The 12156-nt window shown below is 53.2% G+C and overlaps 1 protein-coding gene across 15 annotated transcripts in view; it reads right to left on the reverse strand.

The window, feature by feature from the left end:
- PTPRF (protein tyrosine phosphatase receptor type F) overlaps positions 1–12156 on the reverse strand; it is a 628470-nt gene that overhangs the window by 79735 nt on the left and 536579 nt on the right. For all 15 annotated transcript variants that reach the window (XM_050961087.1, XM_050961085.1, XM_050961098.1 and 12 more), the window contains 4 exons: positions 8994–9263; positions 5313–5894; positions 4341–4474; positions 2972–3116 (listed from right to left, as the gene is read on the reverse strand). In XM_050961087.1, the coding sequence (XP_050817044.1) occupies positions 2972–3116; positions 4341–4474; positions 5313–5894; positions 8994–9263 (1131 nt within the window). The remainder of the gene's footprint in view (positions 1–2971; positions 3117–4340; positions 4475–5312; positions 5895–8993; positions 9264–12156) is intronic.

The raw sequence follows: 12156 nt of genomic DNA on the forward strand, positions 1-12156 counted from the left end.
CTGCAGACATGCTGCTGCCTCCACTTCACAGCAGGCCGAGGGCCAGGAGAGTGAGTACTGCTGCCTGGCTTTGGCCATGAGCGGGCCTGTGCCCCTACCCAGCTCAGAGGCTCCTTACCAGGGGAAAATCTGCCCCAAGCACCCTGGCATATCTCGAGGGAGAGCAGCTTGAACTGGGGATGGTGAGGAGATCTGTGGGTCCTTACTCCATCTGTCTCCCTCACCTGCTTGGGGGACCGTCAGCCCCTTTAATTTCCAGATCCCTTTGCAGAACCCTAGCAGGTGAATTTCAACTAGTTTCCTAACTAGCCTCTCACTATGCACAGGATGGGCCGTGCCCCTGCTTCTGCAGACACTTTGTGCTCCCACCACCAGGGCAGTCTCTGACCGGCAGGCAACTCGTAGCTATTCACTGATACACAGACTACTTCCAAAACAGGTCCCCTTCAGCATCCAACACCCCTCCACCCCCGTCCCCTGCCAGGCACAGCTCAGGGGTTCCTCTGCTAAATTACACCCCTAGTATGGTGCTGCTGTGGACTCCTGCAAGACTGTAGTGATTGCTGTGCCTCTGGGACCCTCAGGAGAATGAGGTGTCCAAGCAAAACTCCACTCAACCAAGCACTTAGGAATGGAGAACTCTTTGCCCAGACACCTCAGGAGCTGAGGGTCCTATCTGTGCTGCTGGAGGCTATGTTAAGAGGCTGCACATCCTCCTCTGCTTCCTGCATAGACAGTATAGCTGCGGAAGGTGAACCCTGGCCCCAGCCCCTGGTCTATCAATGAATGCTGGTTCCCTCTCTGCAGAGCCTTCCTGGCAGGGGAAAGCCCAGCTAACAACCCATAATGGTCTTGCTCATCAGTGCCAGGAATATCATCCAAAACAGGCTCTTCGGATAGTACAAGTTTGACTACTTCTGCCTGCCATTCTTGGCAATCTAAACGACTTTTCCAGGGCACCCAGATGGAAAGGCAGAGGGGACGATCACTTGAAGTATAGACAGACGAGACCATTTTACGGTCAGAGGGAACCTATCTGACCTGCACAGCAGGCCAGAGAATTTCACCCACTGATTCCAGCATCGAGCCCAGAACTTCAGGCTGAGCTGGCGCAGGCCTTTTAGACGATGTCCAATGCTGACATAAAGACTCCAAGTGACAGAGAATCTGCTACATCCCCAGTTTTCTAGACCTCAATTGCCCTTGTGGCTTTTTTCTGAGCCCTTTTCAATTTGTCAGCAGCCTTTTTGTGGTGTGGGCACCCGAACTGGGGAACTTTGCTATGTTACTGCTGTTGTCTTTGTTAAGAAAGCCAAATCTCTAACAGGGTGACCTGGGAAGTTAGTGAGTAGCTGTGTGTGCAGAGTAGGTTAGGAGCCCAGAGAGCAGGTAGGGTCTGTTCCTCCTGAGGAGTCTGTCTCCAAGGAGTGGCTTCTCCTAGTCTGACTATGGCAGGGCTCCTCAGGGCTTGTCTACACATGGAGTGCCCTTGATGGATGGACTGTGTGGGGACAGAATGCCTTGCTCCTCGTTAGCTAAATCCCATCGACACGTTGCCTGTTTGGCTTTCTTAGCTGAGGGGCGGAAGAGGTGTCCAACTCTTTGTCTATCAATCACAGAGTGGCATCAAAACCAGCAAAAAAACAGAGTGACAAATCCCCACATTCAGAGCACGTTCTCCAGCGTTCAAATATTTATAATGGCTTGAGCTGAGCTTCTCTCCAATCTATTGCACAGGCGCTAAGATTCCATTAGCCGGAGCGTGAGTTTAACTGGGCTGCTGGGATCCTGGTGATTGATATGCTAATACGGGGAAGGAAAAAACAGGGCTGCAGCATCTTTCTTGAAAGGAAGGTCATTCTAATCATGAGTGGCACCGCTGCCCTCCTGCTCTGATGGCCACCTCAGCCTAGCCAACGCAGCAGGAACAGGAGACGCTCTCCATGCAGAGAAAGCCGGCTGCCTGCATCAACTGCGAACCCCACGTGGTCACCAAATCCCAGACAGACAGAGGCTCCTGCCGCCCCTTTCAATGCTCCTTTCCTGAGAGCAAGCCCAGAACTGGTTAGCGATAAGCTCAGAGAGCCCTTTGATAGCCCTAATCTGCTTATGGGAAGCACTTTGAGCTGCCAATCACAGCCAAGTGAACTCTGCTCTGCGATCACACAGGGCAGAGAGCGGAGGAAAGGGATAGTGCCAGGGTCACCTCAGAATTTGGCCTCTTGATTAACTTCCCTGCTTAAAGCGACAGAGTCCTGTTGCACCTTATAGACTAACAGACGTCTTGGAGCATGAGCTTTCGTGGGCGAATACCCACTTCGTCAGACGCATTCCCTGCTGCTTGTGGTTGTTTCCCTCGTGTCTCCAGTCCCTGGAGCAGCAGCAGCCTCACTCACTCACACACAGCACTGCATTCCCATGGCTGGTCTCCCAGCCGCCAGTCAGCACAGGGGAGCCCTGCTTTGCAAAGGTGTCTAACACAGTCCTGCGACTAGCCCCCTGAGCAGACAGGCAGCTGGGGAGGTGGTTGGGAAGGGGAGGGGGAGGAATGAGTGTCCCACAGCCTGGGAGACAGGCCTCTCAAGCTGCCAGAGTCTAGTACAGTCTGAGCCTGGCCTGCCCATCTGAATGGCATGACGGCATGTAAGTAAACTCACAGAGATGCATGCCCCAGCCCCGCAGCCTCTCCCAGACACTTTGCCAGCCCACCTTCCTCCCTTTGCAGCGTCTCTGTGGTCTGCTTGCAGGGAAGGACGGCATGGCTGAACGACACAGACAGGACTTACCATATCGCCTTCTGCCAACCAGGCTGAGACCGGAGCGCTGCCTGGCTTTCCCTAACCCACACTGGATTGCTACTTGCCAGTGGCTGGTCTGACAATACAGGGGCAGGAGCCCTGATACGCCCCGTGCCAGGTGGAAACCAGGCTGCCTTTGCTCTGTCCTCACCAACAGCCTTGTGGACACTTACTGGATTGGGCAGTTCTGGCTTCTAGAACTGGGGTGTACACCCCGAGCCCCAGCTCTGAACGGGCTCCCAGCTGGAACTTGTACAGTGTGTCAGGCTTGAGACCTTCCACTGCGTACGATGAGCTTGGGTCAAAGTTCACCTTGCGCTGGAAAACGGATGGGAGACTAATTATTCTTCACAGTTAGAGAAGAGCAGATAAACATTTCTCCCGAGGCCAGCGGCCACGCTCCCAGAACTGCCCCGAGCTCCTGAGCCACACAGCCCAGACAGCCTCTCCATGCTGCCAAACACCCCTCCAGTGTCCTAGCTTCTTACTCAGCTTGAATGAAACCGCGACGACTCCACAGTGAAGGTGCTCAGCTTTACGATGCTGCCTTTGCAGCGTGGCTGTCTACACAGCGCTAATTCCCTGTGACAGGTTTTGGGAGCCTCATTAAATTCAGGCCTAAGTCTCAGGACAGCTGGGTTCTATTCCTTGCTCGGTCTCAGATTTGCACTGAGTTCTGGGGAGCCCCTGCCCAGCTGTGACATGGGGAGAAAGCCCCACCTCATGGACTGGCTAGTGTTTGTAGCAGGCCTGGAGATGCCCATGCGGGGGGCGGTCCCCTGAAGCTCTCCATCAACACCTGTCCTGCAGGAAGGGCAAGTGGCTTGCTTACAGGAACTCACTGTTGTTCAGCGGAGTTCAACCTGCAAAGCGACTGGTATTGTTTCTGGCAGAACACACAGGGAACCGGGCCATGTACACACACAGCAATGGGTCTCTATTATCACTACTATGCTGCACTGCACCAGGGATAGATCTGAGATGGCTGCTTTGGGTTGGTGTTGATTGTTCCAGGGACCTGACATGGATTCTGGAGGGACTCTCCCCAGGACACCTCCACATCCTTCTCCTGGGCTGAATGGCCGTTCCTGAAGGTCCAGCTGCCAAGGCCGCCTGGCCTCCAAAGCAGTTCTGCTCAAGTCGTGCAGCTACATTTTGTAGTCAATGTTGCATCCCATTTGAAAGCTTTATTTTCATCACCCTGCACATGTCCCCTGCCAGCCCCACACTAGGAGTTCCTTGCTGAAACCCAGAGATCAATGCACTGTGCTTTCTTAAGGCACCAAACCTTCAGATCACAGACCACAGACTAACTGGATGGGAATCAAGCCCCGTGCCGGAGAAGCAATGCGCACGAGAGACAGGCTGAGCTTAGGTTTCACCATACGCCAAAGATCCAAAAGGGAAAAAACACTTCTGTTACCGTCCTGCGATGCAGAGCCCAAGATACTCCAGCTAAGGTAGCGGTGGCCTTTTCCCGCTGCTGGATCATCACTCTCTGACCCTCCCATTCACTGGCCGAAGCCAAGGCAGACTCCTCACCTGACTCCCATCCTCTCCTTCCCAGTACAGCAGCTCGTATTTTGTAATGCGCTCCTGTGAGGCCGGGAGCCACGTCAGCAGAATCCGGGTATCAGACTCTGCCTCTGCCTGGAAATCAGCTGGCTGGGCTGGAACTGGGGATCAATAAAATAGTTAGTGATGGCCTGGGCGCTACAAAGGGCGGCAGAGACTTTGCTCCCATAGGCTGAACCTAGCCCTGGAAAGGATCATCTGTATTTAACCTTGGCCCTTTCTTCCTCTCCCCAGCTTCAGGCCAGGTGATGAGTCTCAGCGGCCAGGCCGGTGACGAAGGGTGTGTGGGCTGCTCGAGCAGACAGACCCACTTGAGCTCTCCCCGAGTTAGCCCACTAAAAACAGTAGTGCAGCCATGGCGGCGGGAGGGGCCAGCGACCCCAGTACAATCCCATCCAAAAACCTAGGTGGGTGCTCGGGCGGTCAGCCCCTCCCGCTGCTCCACGGCTAGTTTTAGCACACTCGCTCAATCAGAACTCGTGTGCATCTGTCTGCCGGGGCTGGGAATCACTTCGTCCAGCTCCAGCGCAGACCCACCAGAGCCTACCCAGGCCACGATCATTCTAGTCACTGATTCAATTGGCACCCAAGGCCTCCTCCTTTGCACAGACACATACCCTCCCAGAGAGAGCCCAGCACGACTGCAGGCGTGCACTACTCGGCCTCCCCGGGGGTCCAGCCAGAGTCCAACACAAGTAGGTACAGTCGTTATTTTTGCTGAAATTGACACAGGTTCCCCCCGACAGGCACTAACGGTTTGAAGCTGCTGTCTCTGGCCCTGAGCTGTCACCTGACATGCGACTGGGGAAGCACTCAGCATGGCTCAGAAGCCAGGTACACAGAAGGTGCCCTGCAGAGCAGCATGCCAAGGGTGGATCGTGAGGGACACACAGCACTGGGAGCAGGACGGCAGCACTAAAAAGAAGGTTTCATACATACCCCCCTGCTGTGTTTTGACCTGGATGATGTCAGAGGGAGGCCCATCGCCCACGGAGGTGAAGGCCAAGACACGGATGCTGTAGGTGGTCCCTGTTATCAGGCTGCCCACAGTGGTGAGGTGACTGTCGTCTGTGTTGTGTTTCTGCCACATGCTCAGAGGCAGATGGGGGTCCGTCGTGTAGTAAACCCGGTACCCTCGGATCTGTCCGTTGGGCTCCTCAGGCTGCTCCCACTGAACAAGCATGGTGCTGGCACTCAGCATCCGTGCCTGGACCTTCAGGGGTGGGCTGGAAGGAGCCTGCTCTCCGGTCCGTGCCTCCACCAGTTCGCTAGGAGGCCCCCGGCCGATGTTATTGACGGCAATGATGCGGAACTCGTACTCCGAGAACGGGCTGAGGCCACCAATGCTATAGCGGGTTGTCGCTACGCCGTCCACCTCCTGAAACAGGCCCTCCCAGGACTTGGGCTTGTACTGGATGACATAGTAAGAGATGGGGTCTGAGTTGCCAGAGTCCCAGGTGAGGGTCACGCTGGTGGCTGTTGTCTCAGTCACTAGTGGCTCCGTCGGTGGCTTCGGCAGCGCTGGTATTGGAAGGAGAGAGAAGCATTTTAAATAATTCAGTCAGCTCAACTCCTGCAATGTGCAGAGGGACAAAAATGGAGCTGCCACCTTCCATTAACATTCTTCTTTAACAGGCAGAAATCATTTCATACTCTGAAACATGCATTTTTATATCATCACATATTGCATGAAGTGGTTCTTAATGGGAGGATAAACAGAGCACTCATATTATTAGACATGCTTGAAGCACTTGCCAGCAGCAGGCTAAATAAAGGTAATTTAAGAGGGATGCAGGAATGTTTGGTGGCAGGGTCCTGAGCTGGCAGCTGAAAGGTGCTCACCTGGGCTAGGCTACACCTCCAGGAGCAAGCGTCACAAAGGGATGTCGCAAAATGGCCTAAGCACCACACACAATCTGGGGCCACACCACTAGCTCCACAGAGACAACATCCTAGGCTGCAGTGCAGTGAGATGGGCTGATGACAAGGATGCCTTGAAAATATCACAGCACATGCAGCCAGGATGCAGCCAGAGAAATGACCAGCTTTCACAGCCATTACTTCACACGGTGGCATGTCAAACCGTAACCAGACAATACATTGGCCCACAGGAATTCTGGCAATGAGATCACTGAAGTGTTAACATTAGAACGGCCAAACTGGGTCAGACCAAAGGTCCATCTAGACCAGGATCCTGTCTGCTGACAGCGGCCAATGCCAGGTGCTTCAGAGGGAATGAACAGAACAGGGCATCATCAAGTGATCCATCCATCCCCTGTCACCCATTCCCAGCTTCTGGCAAACAGAGGCTTGGGACACCATCCCTGCCCATCCTGGCTAATAGCCTTTGATGGACCCATCCTCCAGGAATTTATCTAGTTTTTTTTGAACCCTGTTATACTCTTAGCCTTCATAACATCCTCTGGCAAAGGTTAATGAGATCTGCAGTTGCTGCAACAAAACATTTCCAGATTTGCCATTTTACCAGACGAACAAAGCAAGGGAAATCTGCAGAGCATTAAGCTAATACATGAATTAAAGTGTCCAGTAATGAAGTCTCCGATGTACTGGCCCAGGTAACCGGTTATTAATTATTTGTGTTGCAGTAATGCCCAAGTCTGAGCAAAAAGGAACTGAACCCTGTCCCAAAATGAGTGCCCAACTATCTTGATTTGAAGAAAAGCAATCCAGTTCTAGGTCAGACCTCTGGATGTTTGACCAGAAAGTTACAGAAAGCCCCCCTGGAACATACAGCCGAATAATGTCTGCTCTTCAGGACAGAACCACATCCATGTGGGCTTGTACAGCTCTGAGCACCCTGAAAACTGGATTCTGACTGAGGCCTCAGGGTGCTACTGCAACATACCGTTAAATCACTGTTGATGCTCACTCAGTCCTGGGCATGCTGGTGGCAGGGACAGGCTCTCCCCCAACAAGTCACATAACTTGGGAGTATTTGGAGAGAGTGAAGCATTCCTCCCGATAGCTCTGCACTGGGAATCACATGTTCCCGGGGGACAGGTGAGTACTGATTTCCAGAGGCAGAGACGGGACACGTGATATATACCGTAGATGGTCCCTAAAAGCAAGTCTAGTTAGTGTATTAGCATGCAGGCCAGTGTGTGGGAGCACTGACGTTTAGGACACACTGTATGGAACCACATAGTTTGCTAATTTATAATGGCTTTTCACCAGCACTGACCACACGCGTCTTCTGCTCCACCCAGTGTCAGAGCTGCATTTCTGCAGGCACCAGATGAAATGAAACTGTGGCGCCTAGGAGAACACACAGTCTACAGGGGGAAGAGAGAAATGGAGTGGAAGGGGCTTAAAGATCTTTGCTCCTAATGAGAAGTAAGCAGAAAGCCCTAGGCCCCTTCAGAGAGCTTGATGTGTGAGGGCTTGAGCCCTGTGTTAAACAGCAGGTGTCACCTTCTACAACCAGGTGTGGGGAGAGCAGGCAGCGGACAGGGAGTGAGGAGCTAATACAAAGAGCAGTCAGTGCGATGGAGCTGTGCCTCCCACCCCCTCTGCGCGCTCGCTCTCAGCTGCGGACATGGTATTGGCAGGGAGAAACAGTCAAACCCAGGGATGAGGCAGGGACCAAGTGACGGGGAATGCAAGGAGTGGCTGAGGGTTTAAAGGCTTTTGCGAATGGTATCTGGAGAAGGAGAATTTGTGTTCAACTCCCAGGTCAAAGGGGACCAAGTCTCAGTTCCGGGGCACTGTTTGAGCAAGGCCTTGGTGCTAAAAGGGGACTGGGAGACAGCAGGGGCTTGGGAGGACAGACCAATTTAGAAGAACAACGCGCCTGTGGAAATGAGAGTTACAGCCTGCCTGCTGGGGGAGGAGGGCAGGGCTGTTCTGGGCCTGCCTTGGCACTAGCTGGAGATACAGAGCCAGAATCTCGGGCCGAACGCAGGCGCAGCGCTCTGCATCCACAGGAATCGATAGTGAGGAGAAGCTCACATTGCGGCCAAGTAAAGAAAATGCCTGTCAGTGCTACAGCAGGAACCATACCTTAGAGACAGTGCAGGATGGGAGGAGAGAGGCTGAGGGCATAGCGGGTAGTTGAACTCACTCACTGGTGAGTCCCTATGCACACAGCCCAAGGGCATCGCAACGGGTTTATCCCTGTTTAAAATGGGTCTCTTGACAAGGAGGAGGGTTGGGTCACGGAGCCTCAGGGTGCCCTTGCTAAGATGCAGCTGCAACCTGCCAGGGGCTGAGCCAGGCCTCGCTGGCTGGAGACTTGAGTCAGAATTCCTCCGGAAACAGACCCTGTAGCCCCAGTGATGCCTCTTGGCACATCAGGGCCTGCCCACAGGCAAGCAGCCTCCCACACTCTCCCTTGCCAAGGGAGGCGTAGGCTCCATGCACAGGGGGAGGAGACAGGCCGCAGGCGTGAACAGTTAAATCTAAGCTGGAAAACAAATGGAAAAATCAGGTCACGGGTTGTGAACGTTCTTCCCGAGCAGCAGGGCCATGACGCTGCGATGCCCCTGCAGTGCACAGAGTGCACCCAACGGCAGGCCATGGGAGGACTAGGCACTTCCACACCCCTCTGAAAAGCAGCAGAGGTTGCTCACCCAGGGATGGGGTGGCTGTGCCGTGTCTTACCTTTGACAGTGATCTGGGCCGTGGCTTCGATCATGCCTAGAGAGGACATGGCCACGCAGGTGTAGCTGGCAGACTGCACAATGTTGTTCAACTCCAGGACATTCCTGCCGACAGGCATCTCATCTTCTTTGGTCAGTTCCTCCACGCCAGCCATCCACTTCACGTAGGGCATTGGTGCGCCCACTGCCACACACGTGAGGTTCACGCTCCCCCCAGGCATCACCTCGTGGTTGCTGGGAGGGATCGAGAATCGAGGTGCGACACGCCGCACTGCAACAAGGAGGAGACAGTTAGTGGTGTCACTGGATCAGTATGTGGCACTCAGCTACAGCAAGGGGGCTCGACATTTTCACGGACAGGGCATATATCTATCCATAGAGATAGATATGACAAAGCACAAAAGCTGTTTGCTGCTTTGTCAAATTGCACACATGCTGCTCTCCTTCCTTAGCCACTGGCATCTTATTAGAACCACTCATTAAGGGCTCGCCCATGCACTCCCCCCAAATTGAGGCTATTACTAACGTGAACCATTCCCCATTTAAATTACATCCCTCTAATTGGAAAGCATGCACAAATGCCACTCACACGCTTTCTTTGTAAAGGGCCCACTGAAGCTCTGCAAAATGGAATTACCCGCTCAGTTTATTAGCTTAGAGCAATGCCACCGGCTCCCTACACCTCACTGGGCTTGGGCAGGGGGTGCGGGAGGTTTTATTTCTGAATTAGCACTGAGGTTACTGCAGAAAAAGAAAGAATCACCAGAGCTGCAATACAGTGTCACAGCCTGATCCGAACACCTTGCTGGGCAGGAAACACTAATCCTGACAGCTGTGAAATCACATCCATTTCGACAGGAGAGTGCTGGGTTGCCAGAACCCGTCCCATCTTTGGGAGACCTATTTCTCCTTATTTCATCGCAAAGCATCTCTCCATAGCAATCTTATGCAGAGCATTTCATCCAAGACTTATTTGTAAGCAACTCTCAGCAACAATAAAGTTCTAAAGCTGCCAGCCATATGCATTTCAGTCAGAGAAATGGCACTGAGCAACGAGGCCCATTCTGCAGCGTTAGTGTTATGGGCCTATTTAAGCAGGGGCAGAGAAACACTACTGTGCTCCGTAAATCTCTGCCTGCTCTGGGCTAATGCGGTTTGGTCTGTAATTAAAAAGGGAAACTGCCTGAACGTGTCTTGCCTGGAACCCTCGCACTCCCCAGCCTTCTCCACTGGAAAGGAAATGTTAGAGCCCAGGGAAGGTTCACGACTGACCCACTCACACAGAGCCATCCATTCCCAATTACTCTCAATCAGTGCAACCACGGCTGGCAGAGCAGCGAACAGTCACAGAGCAGAATCTTAAAGGGAATCCCGGTAGCTCCAGGTCCCAGGAAGTTGGAAGGACTCTCTGATGCAGGGCCCATGGGGAGCACGGTGGCACTGGGCATCGTACCACATCAGCCCTGGCACTGCAAAAACTCTTTGGAAATTGCACAGCGGCTGACGTGCCTCAGCAGCTGACGTGCCTCAGCAGCATCAGCTCAGTCTGACAGGCTGACGCTGCCTAATCACATTTCATAGCTCTGCTCTTTGATGATTCATTTCCAAATCAACAGACTTGCAGAAATAGACTGAACACAGAAGCCCCCACGCTAGATGCACAACAGAGCTATGACTTGGTGATAAATTAGACAATGCTGTCAACAATGTGTGTGTACTACACATCTTCTTGGAGACAAAACAGGGCTCATTAGCTCCTTACCAGCCAGGGGGAAGGATAACGTGTGCTTTTTAAGATGTCTGAATCCAAAGTCTTGCTGGTTGTTTCTTTTAATCAATTATTAAATCTCAAATCAATAGGTACATGTGTGATCGCCAGCGAGGCGTTACTTGCCTGACAGGGGAGCGCTCCCCCAACCAGACAGAAATGAAACTCTCCTCGAGCGCTACACAGTCACGAGAACACCGCGCGGACTCGATGGACATGGCGATGGGTTTAACATGATGGTGTGTATTTTCAGGCAAAGCCCCCAGCACCGTTCCTTAGGAGGCAGGTTTCATTTTCCAATGGACATGGTGCTGGATTCTTTCAGCCAGTCCCAGTCCAGGGCCAGCAACCTCCCCGCACCTCCCACATTTTCAAAATGAAGGAAAAAAGAGAGAAAAGCTGTAGGTCTGCACAGAGCATTTGTTCATGCACCTGACATGCACCTGGCAGGCAAGAGAGGCCGGGATGGGGTCGCACAGCGAAGGGAACGAGATAGGGAGATGCACACTGACTCAGGTATGCAGACAATGGAAAACACACCAAGTTCGATTTCTCCCAGCGAGGCCATGCAGGAGGGTTAGATTCTCAGAAAAACCAGCATGCAGAAACAGCCCTCAAAGCCCAGTCCTGCGAGAACAGGGCTAGAATGGCCCCTGTTGCCACCCCATAGACAGGGCCCCTGCTGCAGACACAGCTGCTCCCCAACCTATCCCCCGTCATCCACTTCAGGCTCAGAGAGCCTTGGGCCCCACTGACACGTAGCCCTCAGATTCGAGTCCCTGGCTCTCCTTTGTAAGGGTGAGGAACGCGGTCAGCCCTTGCTCGGAAGGAACACAGCTTGTAAATCTGCCGATAAAGGCCTCCTCGCATTCTGCAGCATGCTATGGAGAGAACCTCTGGCCTCTTTTCAAAGCTGCTGTTTACTATGCTGTCGGCAGGGGAAGAGAAAAGGCTGCTAGACAATATACTGGAGATGGGGATCTGTGCGCCTAGGGAAGGGATGAATGGCAAAGAAAATACTCTCTCCTCCCCTCTCCAGGGTGGATCAATACATGGAAAAGGTTTCTAGGCAAACCCTTGTCCTTGAGTGTCAGTCGCATAGGCTGGTGGGGTAGGAAGATGGCCCCAGGAGGCCTCTTGGTTACATCTTAGCACAATTTCTCCTTTACTTAAAGGACTGTCCTCCCTCCCCGGCCCCATGTGTGCACTGTTCCTCCATTCTAGATGGGAACAGCTCCTCACCCTTCCTGAGGGCTCAGCAGCTGACTGCAGATGCCCCATTACTCTGGGTCAGCCCAATCCCCAAGCTGAGTGTCACCAAGCCATTCCCACCAACGCTGGACATGGTTCACTACTTGACAGCTGGGAAGATGGGTGGAAAAACAGCACTGCCTTT

Source organism: Gopherus flavomarginatus, chromosome 7 (genome assembly GCF_025201925.1).
Source record: "Gopherus flavomarginatus isolate rGopFla2 chromosome 7, rGopFla2.mat.asm, whole genome shotgun sequence".
Taxonomy (NCBI): Eukaryota; Metazoa; Chordata; order Testudines; family Testudinidae; genus Gopherus; species Gopherus flavomarginatus.